This window comes from Haemaphysalis longicornis, unplaced genomic scaffold (assembly GCF_048455015.1).
Source record: "Haemaphysalis longicornis isolate Haplotype H1 unplaced genomic scaffold, Haemaphysalis longicornis Haplotype H1 scaffold_9, whole genome shotgun sequence".
NCBI lineage: Eukaryota > Metazoa > Arthropoda > Arachnida > Ixodida > Ixodidae > Haemaphysalis > Haemaphysalis longicornis.
In genome coordinates, this window is record NW_027526460.1 from 157,155,586 (window position 1) to 157,174,463 (window position 18,878).

An 18,878-nucleotide genomic window follows, 5' to 3' on the forward strand; every position below is an offset into this window, starting at 1 on the left:
CTGGTGCCCGGAAACGTCATGAAACGTCAAGATGACGACAGCACACACAACCGCTTTGTCAACCGGAAGCACGTGAACAAAACTGAAAGCCAATCAGAAAAGACTTCCTGCAAATTCCCAGATTTGCCGGCAATTTGTGCAGTCGAGAATAGGGCCCCAGCATGCGTAATCATGTAAACGGCAATTAAACTTCGCAGTTGGATATCACGGATGCGCTATAGGAATTATTCCAAATGAAAATGCACAGAAACAGGATTGCGTCTAACTTTTCCATACAAATGTGGCTGCTTACTTTAGCCACTAAAAAGTTAAAATATTCAGTTTAAGTTGTTTAAGCCACCGACATCAATACATACTACCTAATCATGTGTCCCCCTGGATGCATTTCCTCACTGCAGAGGTGGTCTGCACGTAAATCTAAGCGCCTATTTAAAAGAAAAACCTGTCCACTTAATTTTGATCACCCTGTATAATGCGCAGACCGAAAACGTACCTTTTGTAGGGCAGTCGTTGACTCCATTGCAGACACTGAGGCCAGAAATGACCGTGTTGCCTACGGTGCACCGAAATTCCTTGTTGACATCGTAGGCCAGTACGGCTTTGAGCCACAAACGAAGTGAGTGAAAAGAGAGAAACAAAATACAATCAGGTGAATAACCTGGGGCGCTGTCTGGGTGTCTCAAAGCGCACAGAGTTGAACAGCGTGCATGGGATGATTTGGTCATGTTTTAGTGCATTGCAGAAAAACTGGTTGGCATGCTACGGTAATTACATCCACGCGGGTGAGTCGGGGAATTAAACGATCCCTAAGAGCTGCCCCCCCCCCCTGTCGAACGCTGTAGAGCGGAACACTCGCGGGCACCGAAACAGCAAGACATGTAGCGGAGTGAGCCTCCAAACGGACAGCACAGCCTGTCACATATTCTTGCGGGCCCGTAATGCAAATACTGCTGCGCTGTAAACAAAAATTCAGGAGACATTCTGGTCGTCCAACGTATCAGAATCATATATAAGCCTGATCGAAGGGAGAGTTTTAGGTGAACGGGACTGCTTATTTGACCGTCTCAAATCTAGCGGGCGTGAACCTTATGACCGGCGGTACTTTGTTACCGCTAGTTTGACCTGCTCGGTCTCAGCATGCGGGTACGAGAAAACTGCTAGTCGCAAACTCACAACCGTCAGACGGTCAGGCGAACGTCTGCGGATTTAGTCATTGAAGGTGTTTAGCGTACGCTGCTTAATAAGTATTTCAATATTGAAAATTATGCTTACTGCCACAATTTGATTTATTGCGCATCACTGCACGTGTTGGAGACATCCTGCGTGTCCCTGCGTGCCAGTACACAGAAAACCCAGAGAACGCTGCTCTCAAACTTCGAATAAATAATTTACCGTTACTGCCATCTTATATCGATTTTGCCATATTTCACTGTGAGGGGCAAAGGTCATGCAATTTGTTTTGAATAGCTGCATTCTATCGAGAGTTACCTGTAATTCACGCAATCAGAACAGGGTGACGTCTTGGAAAAGGTAAGAAATAAGAAAAATAGCGGCCAGTTAGGAACGTAAGCACCCCAACGAGAGTTTCTACGCTCATAAATCAATGTTGCTCCAAAGACGAGATGTACCTTCGATTTGTGCTTGAATATTACAACGAAATTCAAAAACTCTTTCCGCAGGCGTACCATTTCCTCATAATATACAAACGATATAATCTTTTCGCAGACAAGACGCTAGGGACACGGCGCCAAAGCACTCGCCCAACGACGGCCCTAAGAGGGCACAATGTACAGTCACAGGCTGTTGATGTATGGTTACGCGACTACAGTGACCCTTCAAAGACAGAATTGCCTACTCGACATTATAGAGCTGTCCACCTTTCGGTTGACTTCTTCCTGCACTTCTTCCTTCTTTCACCACTTTAATTCGCCCTAAATTGGAGTATGCTAGCGCCATTTGGGACCCTCATCAAGCCTACATCGTATCAAATATTGAATCCGTGCAAAACCGTGCTGCTCGGTTTATTTACTCTGATTATTCTTCCTTTTCCAGCGTCACTAACTTGAAAAACCGAGCTGAACTAGTTGATTTCGCCCTGCGCCGGAAACATGCGCGCTTATCACTTTTTCACAAGCTTTATAACCACCCGTCACTGCGTGAAAGTTTTTTTGAAAGCCCCTCTGCTCTCTTTCCACGACGCGATCACCCCAATAAAGTTAAACGCCCACAATGTCATTCACTTCGTTTCGCACAGTCATTCATACCGCGCACCATTGTTGAGTGGAATGACTTGCCAGCACATGTTGACACCGAAAAAGATTCTAATAAATTCTTGCACCTCTTGCACACTACGGCCACTAACTAGAATTTTTTTTCTGTAGTTTTTACCTCCAGCGTAAATTGTGGCAGTAGCTTGCATACGTTGCTCTTGCTGCAGGCTATTTCTGCATACGCTGCCACTTGTTATGTTCTCTGTTCTTTGTTTTTGCGTTATATTGTTTTATTTTTCAGCCAATATTATGGGCGCAAAAGTGTCAAGCAAATTCTTGAGGTCTTGCGAGCCATGTTCCCAATTTATCTGATTGTTTAACGATTGTACAACGTGGTATGGCTGTAGGTTGGATTTATTGTTTCTTCCCTTCGTTGCGACTAATTACTGGTTATAATGCGTTTTGTATTTTTGTTAGTATTTTTGTATAATGTTGTCTTGCCCCCCTCCCCCCTATGTAATACCCTCGCCTAGAGGGCCTTTAGGGGTACTCTGAATGAATGAATGAATGACTCCATTCTGCAGTGTTCTGTGCTTCCAATCAAGTCAAAGTAGTTCTATACGAAAAGCCTTGGTTGGTACGATCTCATCATACACGGTTTTCCGTAAGGCACATTGGGCTCGCCACACCTCTGTAAAGTTTGTATTGATTTCGTATGGGGGTAAAAAACATAGCCATAGGCCATCCATTAAAACCCGTGAGCAGAATCGGTCTTCACGAACTGGCGTAAAAAGCCAACACCAGAAATCTGGCAATAGAACACGGACACGCTGTGTGATATAGGGCATGACGGGCATATATTCGCGTTCATTCGGTGTGCTTTTCTCGCTGCCGGTTCTTTCGCAAGGTCACAGTACCAACGCGCCTTGGTATTCTGACCGCCATTGGGACCTGAGTGCGTTCAGCTCCCGCTCACCCAACCGCGACCATAGCGCGACGGGTACCTCGATATTGTTCGTCCATTTCGGAGAATGAATATGTGCGGGCCACTTGAGCCACAGAAACACAGGTCTCGTCGGCTGGTAGCAGCCGAAATCGAACAGGGCGGGTAGCAGCCGAAAAGCTCAGAAATGATTAACACGTTCAGGGTAGAATGTTGAGCCATGTGATGACGAAGAGCCGTTAACCAACGCGGCAGCAAAAATATCGTCTGTGCACCGCACCTTAACCCTATTTACATCATTCTCGAGTGAATTCGCACGGCGGTAGAGATCCGAGGAAAAGTAGAATGCTGTGCCCATTATTTTTGACATGTCCAATCTAAAACATTTAGATAATTTTTCCTCCTGTCTGTTTTTTTGTTTTTTCGAGAAGAGGGGGCCACTCAAAAATAAAATCCCCCACACTGAAAAGCGGCCGCCCTTATTGTCGCCTTGGTGGGTGTGATTGTTCATACTCTTCCCTTTGGTGCAGTGAGGGATGAATATGAAACTCACCCACCGACCAAGAACCCATGCCATTGGGACTATGGTCATGCGATTTTCACATTTCAATATAACAGAAAATTTTGCGATCGGAGTTTTAGGGTGGGTCGGAAGCAATCTTCAGGTCGAACGTTTGTTTGTGCCTTTGTATTTACTCACTGACATAAAGTGTGATATTTAATTCTAAAGTACTGCCGCATGCCACCCGATCCGTATATGCATTCGAATAAAAAAATACACAAATAAGTAGAAATAAGGCGTCCTCTCTGCAGGCAGATTTCGATTTTTGCACCTGAATATGTTTTTCGGAAGTGCTGCGCTGCCGTATAGCCTGTGGGCGTAAGGAGTATGAGTTAATTGGTATGAGGCAATCAGTTGCATAGCTGCGAGTTCTGGGTCAGAGTACCGGGGGAACTTTGAGTAGCTACAATACAGAGATGGCTCGTCATTTATTATTCTTGAAACAGATTGAGTTTGTTGAGAAAACCCTGTTCCCCGGGGGGGGGACAAGAAACCACGACCTTCGCAATACGGGAGGGACGCCACACGGACAAGGCTACCAGGGAGGCTGTGCTTCCCTCCACTTTGTCCGGCGTTTATGAACGTAATGGTTTCCTGAGCGTGGGGGCGGTAGCCAGTGCCACTGGGCAACTCCGCCATAAGGGACCTTCTTTTTAACTGCCAGGCCGTGACTCGAGCGTCTACGACGTGTGGTAGCGGTGAACCGACGGAAGTCTTCTTACGCTACCTATGGCACCGAGACAGCCAGAATCGAGGCCCTCGCTAAGCGTGTAGCGAATCAGAATTTAGAAATGAAGGGCCCGTTGAATAAACGCAGGGCCATGGTATATTTTAATACGGGCGGTGTGTTCGTTTGGTTGCGCCGCACGCGTCATGCACAGTGCGATTGAGTTTCATAATTAAACTACATTACGTTAAATTTCCTGTCACCGTAGCAACATCTAGCATTAGTTTCGGTGGGCATAATACTCTGTCGCAGCATGTGCGAAGCTTGTGAGCTAGTATGTCAATAATTGAGTCGTTTGGCGCGGTCAGCATTCACTTACTTGTCAGCGCGGCGAGGATGGCTGATGCATAGCAATGCGTGGACGCCATCCCAGGACTGCTCCTCAGTCGTGCACTGAGCAGCGGGCAAGGGCAGGGTTGGCGACGCAAGGGGCTCCAAACTGAAACGCAAGACAGTGCCAGACGCGGTCGGCACACGACACTTGAGAAGTGTAGAGGAGGCGCATCCAAGCTGCAGGGGAATTCCCTTTTGCCTATCAGGTCAGATAAAAGTTCGTTGGGTCTTTTAAACGCGGAGTGGACGGGTATAGCCGACGGATCAGAGCAAAGGATAGAAGTCCCGATAGCAAGAACAGCTACTGCTGTTTTTCGAAGTTGCGACCAGCAGACCCGAGCGCGGAACGTTAAATCATGGATGTAAGCAAACGCGACGTAATACTGTTTTTATATTGTGGTAAATTAAGCTATGGTTTCCCTTTCTATGCATGAAATTTGTAAAACAGCCCTTCAGGACGCCATAAATATTTCAGCCGAAACATACTTAAGCAAAGGCTTGACAAGGCCGCACTTGTATTTATTTTGAGTTGTAATGGAGAAATGTAGAAGTAAAAAAAAAACACAGGCTACCAAACTACATGGATTACGCAGAATATTACAGCCTGTGTATGTTCTTCTGAAAATACAGTATAAAGCATGAAAAATTAGCTGTATAGAGGAAAAGCTCCAAATGTGCAAGTAATTATAACGTCGGTCTTTCTAAAAATCGGGGTATATGTTATAAACCACGAACTTCGCAGAAAGCGCCAAGCATTTAGCGTAGGGACATTGAAAAAACTATTTGCAAGGACAGCGTTCATGCTTTTATAATTCAGACAGTCCGATGGCTGTGTTTTAAACTTGATGGCTATGGGTTTCGTGGTGTAAACAGGCAAATCTGATAACTTAGCACGCCATGAGCACCGCTCATCGCCAAGTCTTCTTGTTCGTTCGACTTTCTCGCACACGACAGCAAGAACTTCACACAGGAAGAAGTGTTGAAAGATTGGCAGACGATTATTCTATTCGAATATACCAAACTCAGTTCCCTGCAGACCCCTCCGTATACCCAAATCTGGGAGTTTGTAATGGAATCAAACGGCAATATTTTTACTATATCACCTTACAATTGCGGTGACATGGCGTTTTATTGGATCATATTACGTTAGTTGATCTATGATGATACCTGATTATTTAGTTAAGATTACATTATTGTTTTCGTATTTTTTGATTTCCTGCGATTACATTGAGAACCCGTCACCATGGCCAGATTCTTCCCTTGCAAGCTGCGGTTGTTTTTATAAAACTGGTACCAAGTTTATTTTTTCTCGTTTGTGACTTTTCTGTGGCCCTTAGTTACCGACCTGCCGTACAATATAGCTTGAATACGATCATGTGCTATCTTCTAGATTGAAAACCTTATGTCTTCCCAGTGGTTAGAGTTCTGCAGTCACGGTTCCGTGAAAACTCTTGAAAAAACGAGGAACTTGAAAAACCACAAGGATTGCGCACAAAGACGACACGCATAGGGAAGACAACAGGATGTGTGTGTCATCCTTCTGCGCAATCCTCTAGGATTTTTAAGTATCAGACCAACTAGCCCGTCAAAAAATCTTGCTATGGGAGGGCGTTTGGCGAGTTGGTATTCTATAAGCGGAAAACAGCGCAGCCGGACAGATGCGAAGCTGAAGAACGACACAATGCGGCCCTTACTCACATCTGAGTTTACTGCCTGACACGCAGTATAAGTCCACACGCTATCAAAAGCAACGAGAGAAAGATGAAAAGTAGCGAAAAAACAATCCCCAGACAACAATATGAACGCGTCCCCAGCAACCTCTCCCATGCGTGTGGTTGCCCCGTCGCCACTGCTCATACACGAAACGCAGTTGTGTCTGGACAATGCTGACGGCATGCTGAAGAACACTGCGTCCAGCCGGCCAGTCTAAGACGCTTCATCGATTTCACATTCGCTTTGGTTTTCCTTCCTGCCGATAATCTTGCTCTGATCAAAGCTTGCCGAACAGTTGCAGTCCAAGCAGTATATGCGGAAATTCCCACTGACTCTTGTAGACTATTTCGCGTATTCTGCCTTAGTATTTCATTGCAGAGACGTCTAGGTTGTGTAACGTATGTCCTCCCACAGGATAAAGCTGCAGTAAACCACTCCTCCAGCGCATGAAACGAATGTCTTGATGCGCTGCGGGACACATGCGTGCTCGCCTTCTTTGGGTGCCGGGATTTCTCTTCGGTTTGTGCTCAGCAGTGTCTTAGAGGTTGAAAAAACATTTAGAGTACTCCGCTCCTCTAATTCCTTAGTGTGTATGTTATGCGCCATGGCTGTAGGGCACTACAACAATTTTTCTTTTTGCCCTTCAACAACCCTTTCGTTCCTTGAGCTACACGATTTGATTGTTGAGGATAGACAGTGCTTTAGGTGCGAGCGCGTGCGTGGGGAAACCTGCCGCTTGAAGGCGCTTTGTTTGTTGAGACGTGAAGACATTCAACTATACGGCAAGAGAGGGGGCAATATTTACAAAAATCCAATTGGTAGCAAGTTTTTGCGATAGCTGTCCTGACCAACAACGAATGTCCGATTTGTTATGCAACAATCGAATGCAAGCTTTCAGGTAATCTCTTCTAAGCATGTGCTTCGGACGAAGCTGAAGCTGCACGTCAAAGAATCTGATTCAACCCTTGCTCCGAGGGCTGAGGGTTTCACAAAAGCAAATACACTGAGGTAAGCATCAATACTCCGATGCTCAGTCTGCAGTTCGGCGAGTTCCTAGCGGCTCGCAGTACGTGGATACCATAACAGGCAGTTCCCTGGGGCATACATTCCCACATAGCCCACGTCGCATGCACCCTTTTCAATGGGCTCTTCAGGAGACGACAACGTCGTCTTGCACAGAGCATGTTGCCGGCCGCTTTCCTTTTTTTTTTTAGCACGAGAGCACTATGTCTCTACCAGCCTGAATTTAGCGTCTCCGTGTGTGAAGTGTTTTCTCAGCTAGTGAAAATAGCACAAAGTATGATGACAGCTAATGATGGTTAATGGTTTAACGCTTAGAAACTGCACAGGGTATGAGGCGCGCTGTAGTGGAGGGCTCCAGATTAATTTCGACAACCTGGGGATTTTTAACGTACGCCGAAATCTCGAACACACAGGCCTTTGTGCTTTTCGCTTCCGACAGAAGAGCGGCCGCCGCAGCAAGTCTCAAGTTTCAAGTTTCAAGTTTATTTAGCACCATACACTTACAAAAGAAGCAGTGACGCGAGGGTGCAGGCAAAAAGTCTTTTTCCAGACTTGACCAAGGCCTACACCCCTGATACATTGGCAGAGCGAAGAACAGCGCGCGGTAGCTTATTGCATCCTATGTTGATCCAAAAGAAGGGAAACGAACCCGCTGATGATATCAAAATAACGCAGTTGTTAATGCGAAAGCATTAACGTCCATTCGAACGCTGCAAGGTGCCCCTGTTGCGGATTTCTAATTTACCGCCAACATGGTGAGGAGGATAGAGGCGCCGAGGCGAAAGTGGCACGTTTTCACGCACGATGACTGCAAGGAGCACGCGCATGTGTTCCGAAAGCTGCGCTTGGACACGGCTTTGCGTCGCTCTCTCCACGGCGGCAATAAACCCTGAAGAACAGCTTTTAAAGATGATAGCCTTTCTTGTGCTACTTAAACAAAGAAATTTTGGTCTGTTGTATGTCTTTCTGTCTGTCGGTCTGTCCGTCTGTCTGTCTGTAACTCGATTCAGCCACCCGGCCAAAGTTACTGCGCAATAGTCTTATATACTCACAACCATGTGTTAACGTCTAAGCCCGGTTTATATGTTCATACTTGTCTACTTTGTTGAACAAGAACAAGACATTACGCAAATATAAGACAGGAAATTAGTACACAAGGGATATTTGTAGTGTTCCTTGATTAAAAAATTCCTGGATGCTTGGTTTTTCGATAGCAAATGATATTCTACATCTACTGCAGAACAACGCGTACCGCCTGCTGTTGCCCGCACCACCTCCGGGTGGCATATGAGGAATCACGCGGCAACAACAAAGAAAGGTTCCATTAGCTAGGTTTCACGTTCTGCTTGGAATGCACGTGGAGCACGGCAACGCGGTTCCATAAACCTTGACGTCGACCGCCTCGATTCACGCACGTCTCCGCTGTACTGCAGCGCTGGCATCGAGGAATCCCGCCTGCAACAGTGTAACGCGGTAAGTTCAAATCGCCTTGAGCAAACCTTTAGTGTGTTTGCCTTGGGATGAGCGCGACGGAACAGGAACAGCATGAGAGGCGAGCGGTAAAGCGAAGGGGGGCATTTTCTTGGCAAATGTCTACAAAGACTATCGTCTTTTGACGACGTTTGCAACGGAAGGAGCAGATACGCGGCCAATTTTTTCCTTTTCGTATCATTGGTGCCGAAACCCGGGAATGCCGTTTTGGGTTTCGGCACCAATAATACGAAAAGGGAAAGCTGTTCTTCAAGGTTTATTGCCGCCGTGGAGAGTTTATTGGTTCATAGGGTTTATGGGGGAAAACACACCCGGCTGATCTAGTGACCAAGGAATTTCTGCTCGCAACCTGACAGCCAGTCGTCTTTGGTGGCAAGGACCAGAGTGGCTAGTTGGCGCACAAGAAGTGTGGCCAAAAGAAAACGAGGTCTCTCTAGACCAAAGTGCAAATACAGACGTTCTTTCTGAAGCAAAAAACCGAGATGAGTTAGCGGTTTTGGCGTGCCAGACTGTACAACAGACCGAGCCTCCTTTCGATATAAACAAGCACAGCCACTGGAGACGAGCGGTAAAAATAACGAGCTGGATTAGAAGATTTCTCCACAACTGCCGCGAGCCGGCAAACCGTCAAACACTAGAAGCTCTCACCATTGAATAGTTCAGAGAGGGCGAAAATACCTGGATTAGGGTTGTTCGACGCACACTGTTTGGCAACAAGTTGGCTGCATTGCCCGTGGAAACCCCATCGACAGGACATCCGCAATTCGCGACATCCATCCTTTTATCGACAACAACGGCATAATGCGCATCAGAGCCCGCTTAGCTAACGCATCGATTTCATAAGAGCGATGCCCGATACTGCTACGTGGAGATCACCGCTCCACTCACCTCATCGTTTACTGCTTTCACCGGTGACTTCTATACAGCGGAGTAAGCAATACTCTCGCTGAAATCCGCGAGAGGTTCTGGGTGGTTACAGGTCGACAATGTGTGAAAAAAGTGTGTGCGCATTTCAGACTGGAACCTGGTAGCGCTCCAGTCGCGCACTTGCCGAGTGACCGAATCACCAGAGCCTACCCATTTCAAATCATCGGCGTCGACTTCGCAGGACTAGTGTTTGTCAGAGTGACCAGCAAAGTAAAAGCGCACATTGTCTTGTTTACGTGTGCTGTAGTGCGGGTGATGCACTTTGAAATATGTAGTGACATGTCTGTGAGCGCATGTTTGATGCCTTTCCGGTGATTTGTTTCTCGACGGAGGATACCAAGTGCCATTTTTTCTGATAATGCCCTGACCTTTCGCGCCACCAGTCAAGATATGAAGGTACTTCACAGAGCGTTGCGTGATATTAAAGTGCAAAACGTCTGTCCCACGAACCACATTAGGTGGAAATTCACAGCTGAGCGCGCCGCGTTGTGGGGTAGATTTTGGAAACACCTGATCCGGACAGCTGAGAACTGCTTAAGGAAAACATTAGGCAAAGGCAAAAACAGCTTCAACTTTGAGCAGCTCACTACCATACTTTCTGACGTAAAAGCTGCGGTAAATTCTAGACCTTTAACGTACCTTTCGGGAGACGCTGCAGACAAGGAAGTGCTCACCGCTTAACATTTTTTATGTGGTGGGCGAATCGTCACTCTTTCGCAGACGAACGACTGTCCAGAGTTTGTGAGCCGCAACGAACCTTTGAGACTGTGGAAACGCAGGCAGCGAAAGGTCAACTATTTCTGGAAACGTAGGCACAAAGATTGTTTCTTAACTCAAAGAAACGCGCACAGCCGAACAGTACATCCTGATAATACGGCCAAGGTGGGAGATGTGGTAGTAAACAGGGAAGATAAAACTCCTGTTATGCCTTGGAAACTTGGAAAAATCACCGAAGTGCACATAAGAAAAGATGGTCACGTTAGAGCCTGCAAAGTTCACTTATCCGGTGGTGGAGCAGTGACTAGACCTGTGAAACTGTTGTGCCCTTTGGAGGTGTTCGAATGATTATTTGGTGGCCGCTGGGGATGTGGCGGATTTGTAATTTACCGCCAACATGGTGAGGAGGATAGAGGGGCAGAGAAGGAAGTAGCACGTTTGCACGCACGAGGACTGCGAGGAGCCCGCGCAAGAGATTGGAAAGCTACGCTGGGACCACCGTGCACGGCTTTGCGTCGATCTCTCCACGGCGGCAATAAACCCTGAAAAACGGCTTTCTCTTTTCGACTAATGAACTCATACTTCTAGCAAACTTTAGCACAGGACGAAGAAAGAACTCGCCCAACTATCCGCTTTAATTTTCCCTTTTCGTATCAGCCCCTTTGAGCTTGTCGAAGGTCGTGACGTCGTAGTCAACGGGACTGGGTGAATCCCACCTCGCCAAGCCTTCTCTAGTTTTCACTCAGGCTTTCTCTGACTTGGTAAGCCGGCACTGACCCTCATAGCAGCTGTCACAGTCACTGTCCAATTTCACTGAGTGCGTATGTGAGAATTTCGGTCGAGTAGCTAGAGCGCACAATTGCGCGACTTGGTTCCGCATTATGCCTATTAACAGCGCTGAAAACGGGTGCAAGGAGAAGTGTTTGTGCTCTCGTTTTTTGTGTACCGCTCAGACGCTGCTGTTGTAGAGGTATAACGGTGGAATGTGTTCACGTTGCACCTGAGTGGAAGTTGGTCGGGAATTTGTGAAGACAGCCGGCATCATCTTTGGCGCATTCCCTTGAGTTGCTGGGCTAGAATAACGGGTGGGCATGCTGTCGCCGCAGCCAAATTGGATTTGGTAAAAGAGTCGCGAGTTTCTCACAGAAGCGTCATTGGCCGATCCACCTGAGTGGAAATTATGTTGTGGATATAGGTATGCCTTGTTTACCTGCGGTTGGTTGTCTCAACCGTGAACTTAGTAACGTTCCAAGTAAAGTCAAACACTTCGTACGTCAGGCTGACCGTGTCGGTTGTCGACGCGTTCCAAATCGAGTGTCATGACCAAGACCACTTTTTCTCAGCCAGAGCCACTGAACCGCAGCGGAGTCGGGGATGCGCAGTCGAATACCATTCCGGGTGCCCCGAGTGCGCTTCCCATCAGCCTCCTTTTCTTTTCAGCTTAATCACATTCATTTTATTCTCGGAGCACCACCAGCCATTTGTGAAGCCTTTTTGCTGGCCACATTTATCGCTGTCGCATTAAAAGCGCCACTAAAGCCTTAATACAAGCCGTATACTTGTGCTAAGCAGCACAATGGCTTTATAAGCCACTATGGTGGTTGTTAAACGCCTGTGCCGATTGTTTTTTTTTAGTATGTTGTCATGGTGGCTTTATTGCTTGTAAGAGGCCATTGTGGTTGAAATAGGAACACTGGAACCAGTCGAAGTTTTGCTTCACCTCCCGCAGTTTTTGTTACCGGGGAGGAAACGCGACGTACTATCAATGTCGTCCCGCCTAGCTGAGGCCAAGACTGTGCGCTGTTACTGACTGCTAGTTTCTCTAGCGGCGAAGGTTTGGGCCTTCTACCACTGACGTCTACCTAGTGCGGTGAAACCATGCGACGGTCAGGGTTCTCCAGGGAACGAGTGTTAATGAACCAATTTGCAGGATCATGCTTGTCACGGGAACCAGTGGGGAGCACGTTCCTTTTTATAATCCACGCCTCCTCCGCAGGGCGTCAGCCTTTTGTGCCACTGTGCCGAAAGTACAAATAGCGCAGGTTTGCTCCCCTGTAGCTGCAAAGCGCGCAAACGTGAGCGCCACTCCCTTCACACCCTCGTATACAACTTCGGTAGGGGGCCAGAGTATCCAGTTGTGGCATGGAAAACCTCCGCGGTCAAGCTCCAATCAATAGTTGATATCCCACACATCACCAGCAACCATGAAGTTCAAATGAGGAGGTTTTATCGCTTAAAATACAGAAAAAGACACGAAGAAGAGACCATGCTCGATGAGACAAAGCAGGCAGCTGCAAACATAAAAGGTGACGAATGAGGCGAAACCGGGGTACCATTGCCGGACTAGCCGAACATAACCGCTCACTACTTTCTGGACTATTGATTAGTGAAATGATAAAAACCCTTCAGGGCATGCCTCAACAAGTATGATTCGTGAATTGAAAAGCAGTAATGTGCCCCTGAACGCCGCATGGCGCCGGGCCGTGGAAGGCAGGATACCGATGATTTTGTTTTCTGTGGGAATTTATGCGTTTAGATTCCCCTGAAGAAAAAAAGCTGACGATGGTAAAAGCCGAAGATTGTGTAGGGGACGTGCAACGCGCGTTACTTGTTATTGCTTTTTAAGTTCAAGAAAATTTAATTTTTTTAGTTTGGTGAAATCTTAGGAAGACCCTTTTTTTTCTCGTTGGTTTCCCTACCGTACCATCTAAAAAAGAAAAATTCTAGGTACGCGCCTGCATAACAAATCAAGTCATCTTCCAACCTATGAAGAAGCAAGAGTGTAACAATTTAAACAACCCCTTTAGACACATGAAGCGATCAACTGGAAATTTCTTGTCGTAAAAGTATTGCATCACCAGTACAAATGGGGAATATATTGTGGTGTTCCAAAAAACATGCATGCACTCCGTCGGGATATTAACACATTTCTTGAGGCACTTTTTTACGCATTTCGCCTTCGAAGCACCTATGTGTAAAACCTCCAGCGTTCGCCGTAACCGTGGCAACTCGGAACGAGAAATACACGTCATAGCCTGCGCCCCACCAATGTAATGTCCAATGATTATCACTTCCAAAAAAAAATGGAAGGAGCTCACACTTACCGCAACAATGATGGAGTAAAGGTTGTTGCGGCAGCAAAGGAGCAAGTTGGCTGCTATCGTGGACTTAAACCTTCGTGCTGGCAGTGTAGGTTGCGTACCCCTTCGCTACTTTGAAGCATTACGCGTTAGTGTGCGCTTCCTGCATTTTTTTTACTGTTTGTACCGCCTCCCACATTCTTGACCTGATACACAACAACTACGGTTTTTCGCACAATGTTTCACAAAGTAGCACTGGTTGTTCTGTAAGACGCGCAAAAAATGCACAAGTTGGCGTTCGTCATTTAAACAAAAAGGTGTCACGGAATTGTGGTTGCTAGGGCAGAATCCATGCGCAGAAACGGTTGATATGGCGACCGTTTGTGAACCTTATATAGTAAAAAAAAGCTTGCGTGTCTGGCAAGCATTGTTTCATAGTCAGCGCATAAATTCTAGACATTTTAGCAGTAGGGGCGCCTGAGTTCAGGGGCGCCCATGATTAGTAGGGGCGCCTTTGATTAGTTCTGCAACAATGGTGTGCGAGGGCAGTCAACTGACACAGGGTTTTCTAAATCAGTAAACATGGCCTTAATCGCTTGTTTGGCGCAAAGAATATAATTTACCGCTTTCTACAGTACAAAACGTGGTCTTCAGTCTTGTTTATGGTAAAAAATGTTACTTTATGGAGTCTGTCTTCAGCTGCTCGGTCGAGCTTATAGTCGGTAAGGTTGTTAATTTCGCGATATCAACCGTTGATTCCGATTTTCTTGGCCAACATCGCTTCGGTTTCTAGTTTGTCGTGAAAACAAATATCGCAGCCGCTTTTAGCAGCCTAAATCTGCCTATCGACAAAAGAATCCGACATTTTCTAGAATCATCTGTCATTTGCCGGTACGGAGATTCGCAAAAAAGAGAAGCCAGTCTTGCTTTTGTCCCATTGGTGCTCCAGAGAGCTTACAGTTAGAAAATTAATATATTTCAAATACCGCTTCGAAGGAATACAGAGTTCAGAAAATAAATAAATTTCAAATACAGCATCGAAGGAATACACAGTTCATCTGGTTTAAGAGACATTACCTGTGCACGCCCTGTACCTTCTTGCGTGTGGAGTTGCGGATCCGCGTCGTCGAGACTGTGGGAACGCGAAAGAACGCGCGACCAGCACCTTAGCGCTACCTGTTGTCGGCGTCCGTCCCCCAGACAACACAAACGAGAGAGAGAGCGAACGAGTTACTCGGATAGCCACCACCCCATAGTCCCGAGTGAATGCCTGGCACGAAGTCATCATCATTATTACGCGAGTTTACTTGTGGCTGCATCTAAGTTCTAAAACCGCCATGAAACATCGGGCAGGGGAGGCGTGCTCAGCCAGTCACTCAAGCGTGGTGAGACAGTGATGATCAGTCACGTGCGGCCTTCTCAACGAGCGTGTGTTCGCAAAGCGCATTCGCCGGAAGTGATGAGGGGCACAGACGCGATGTTAGCTGACGCGGTAGCTTCGGGAATGCGCCTCGGGAATGCGCTGCTATGACATACACTTCAGGCTAGACAGCCACGCTGTGTGAAAGATGTGCATGTGCCCTTGCTGCGAAAGCTTGCAAAACAACGAGTTGATTTTCAAATGCGGCTATTATTTGTTTGAAACTATCGAGGCCAAGTGGAGGTCGGTCGGTGTACACGTTTCTCTCAAAACGAGCGGAACTGCTTCCGCTGTGCAGGGCTCTGAGCCACTTGCTCAACAATTTAATTTCTCGCGAAATCCGTAAAAAATGGCGTTTTCCGTCAGCTCCAGTGTTCTCACGTGGTAGTCTAGAGTGTATTCGAGTTTTATTGTTTAAGAGTCTCGATCGCCTCGCGACCGTCTCAGCCAGCATGGGGATTGGGGCAAATTATCGGGTTCGTAACAGGCCTTAGTTAAAACGTTGCAGTTCCTGAGAGGTTGCAGAGTGGGCTTCATTCATAGTGAACCAATGTAGCGCAGCCGAAACACACCGGACGGAAAGAAGAAAGAAAAAGAGCGCTCGTCCGTGTGTATACTTTCCGTCCTGAGAGGTGTCTGGTTAAGCAGAAAACCGGGCAAAATGTTTTCATGTGAAGGCAATAATTAACAGGGTGGGCAGGACCATGGAGCCTCCAATGAATGTGCGCACCTTGGCGCAGATCCAGGCCCGCCACCATCACATGTCTTCTTCGCAGGCCCCGGACTCCAGGGCACGTCCATAACAGACGACGTGCCATCGGAGCAGGCAGGACATTTGCAGGTGCGCAGTAGTCCGCTTTTCATTCTGGCCTCTGGAGTGGAGTAAGAGCCACTCCCAATCGGATCGTCCGTAGTACAACGTCGTTGGTGGAGGTACGTGCTTTACGGATGTAGAGTCAGTGGCAAAGTTGCGGCCAGGCAGTTATTTATGTGAAAACACAATGAACAAAACGTCTTTACTACGAAAAAAAAAGCCTTTATTACTCCTACACAATGAAACCAGAAGGAGGTGTTCATGTAGCCACAACCATTTATTGCAGGTCTCTGACCTCAGGTTCGGTGATGAAGAGCTGTGAAGAAACGCTTTTTTCACAAATTCTATCGCTTGAGCATTTTTTTCACTATATCTTATACCCCTGCTACACTGGGGTCCAAATGTCATTTGAACCAAATGTCATTTGACTCAAATGGGTTGCTTCAAATGCCATTCAGAATCCGCCGTGCTACACTACAATTTCGATGACATTTGAAAGCTGTCACAACTGTTCGCTGTGCTGTAGTGGCGCTGTTGTTGCCCCGTTCCGTTTTCGTACACTAATACAACAATCAAACTTAGGAGCAGTCCGAGGCAGTAAAATGATATCAAATTAGAAGAGACACCAGTTTTGACTCTAAATATGGCTGTCTTGCGTTGTTTTTGTTTGTGTTTTTTGCAACTGACCCACTGGTTTTGAGAGTATGAAAATTAAATATGTTGATTTCGTATTTTAAGTAAATAAACAGTGAACAAAGTTTCACAAACAACAATATTTTGTTTGTTTTACGTACGGAAGTATTATATTTTTTATTGCCGATCGAAGACGCTGCGTCCGAGAGTGCTGGAAATGGCATTTGAAATCTTAAATGTCTCTCTCGGTGCTCATTTGGCTCAAATGTCATTTGAGCCAAATGGCATTTAAAAACCTAGTGTAGCAGCACAACTTGGCATTTGAGCCAAATGACATTTGGTTCAAATGACATTTAGACCCCAGTGTAGCAGGGGTATTACTGTTCTTCTTGCACAGTGGAAAAAAAAACATTTTCGCGTAAAACAGAGAATCGCCATCAAACATGAAACATTGAAGTAATAAATTAAAATGTATCTTCTAGTCATGCAGCGTTTATAATTCTCGGAAAACGAATACACAGGATAAACGCATACACCAAAGACGTTCAACGGGCCATTCGTTCGTCGTTTCAAAGTTGGGCTACAAAGCGGCCGCATGGTCTGCATGCATTTCTCGAGCATTCTCATTAAAAGTAAGGAAAACACGATGCTGATATTTTTATTATTTCACGGGACAATTACGCAAACAGACAAACCATGTCTAGAAATTCAGCGTATGAAATGCTCCCCTCTGCCCCTGTATCATTCCTGCCTTTTCCTTCAGCAGAGGAGCATTACGTGCGGGAATGCATCTGCAACAATATGAAACACAGTTACACGAAAGAATGACTGGCTCTTGCGAAATACTTCCAACAACAACCGGACCTGGCTCTGCACATGATCCGTTGTAGTATAACGTTTATGAGTAAGCATACGAGCCTGAAATCGTGAAAATCTGTGCCCGTTGCCTGAAGCCTTTGTAAGCCGATCGCCGACTGAGGAACATGGTACAGCGGAGAAGCAACTGGATACGTGAATTTAGCACGCATTGCGCCTGCGCAGGGGCGAAATGTGGCGTTGCTCTGTCGCGTTGCTCGGTTCGCGGTTGTTCGCGTGTGTATGAGGACGATACGCGATCAGAAACCGCACGTTATGTAGGTTGTCGCAGAAGCCGCGGTACCTGTGTGTATTTGAGGCTTTGTGGAAGGCAAGAGAACGCAGTTAATAGCGGAAGAATTTTCTGATCTATCAAGATCTTTGAACGTAATCATGGGACTTGCAGGCTCTTCCTCACGGCATCAAGGCTTCCGATAGCATTTGTCACGATTTGTGGATAGATAATCTTTTCATACTTGGCTTCCGTGGTGTATTCTTTTTGTTACTTAAAAATGCCATTCAAGTGATATATACCAGTGGCTTAAAATAATAAAAAAAAATATGTCAAAGCGTTCCGTTATTAATAAGAGCTGGAGTTCCTTGTGGTTCTATTCTAAGCCCGTTACTGATATGTCATCATCATCATCATCACCAACAATCAAGGAATCATCATCATCGTGATTTTACCTGCGTGGAATAAAACCGGCTTCTATCTTGCCATGTCGTTCGTGGCTGGTGCTCTCAGTATTATTCACTCGGAAGCGATATAGCAGTTACTGTTTAATATTTATGTGAACGATGTTATCAAAAGTGTGCTATTTTTTGTGACTCGGTACGCCGATGATACAGTTCTTATTGCTTCGGCCAAAAAGCACAAAAATGGGCTAGCGTTACTACGGCAACAATAAATATTGTCACGGAACTCACATATAGGCGGACAATGCCCCACAGGGTAATGACCCAATTAGGACAACGACGATGACGATGACAACGAAGTTGCTGGCGCGGGCTCTCTAATGGAAGCCATGTAAATACTGTATACAGATCATTCTACCTTTTAAAACATCGCTTCATCTTCAACATGGTTCGAGTCATTCGCTCTGCCGGCACGTAACACTTGGTGGAGCGTGCGGGGTACATCCCATATTGGCCCCAGCTTTACATGCTACCGGCGTGGACCCAGCCGTCAACGTTAAGGGAGCCGCGCCGGGAAGCCCCAGCCCCGCCGTGACCACAGCTCGACCACGACCTCCGCCCCGTACCCCAGCCCATGAGACGCCGACGAAGACCTGCAGAGAACCGCCGTGACGAGACAAGCCGCAAATGTCGTATCCCCAGCCCTTCCGCCCAACATGGCTCCTACAACCGCCGACGCTGTCACGCATGAAGACATCGCTGCTGCGGGACCAGCATCCCCAAGAACTTCATCG

At 46.6% G+C, this 18,878-nt stretch overlaps 1 protein-coding gene across 1 annotated transcript in view; it reads right to left on the minus strand.

Annotated features, from left to right (window-relative positions):
• The window catches only part of LOC144152539 (uncharacterized), a 111,713-nt gene extending 96,768 nt beyond the window's left edge, over window positions 1–14,945 (minus strand). Inside the window, exons 1-3 of the mRNA XM_077683833.1 lie at window positions 14,804–14,945; window positions 4,762–4,881; window positions 494–598 (exon numbers count right to left, since the gene is read on the minus strand). Of these exons, the coding sequence (XP_077539959.1) occupies window positions 494–598; window positions 4,762–4,810 (154 nt within the window). The 5' untranslated portion in view covers window positions 4,811–4,881; window positions 14,804–14,945. The remainder of the gene's footprint in view (window positions 1–493; window positions 599–4,761; window positions 4,882–14,803) is intronic.
• Window positions 14,946–18,878: the final 3,933 nt, after the last annotated feature.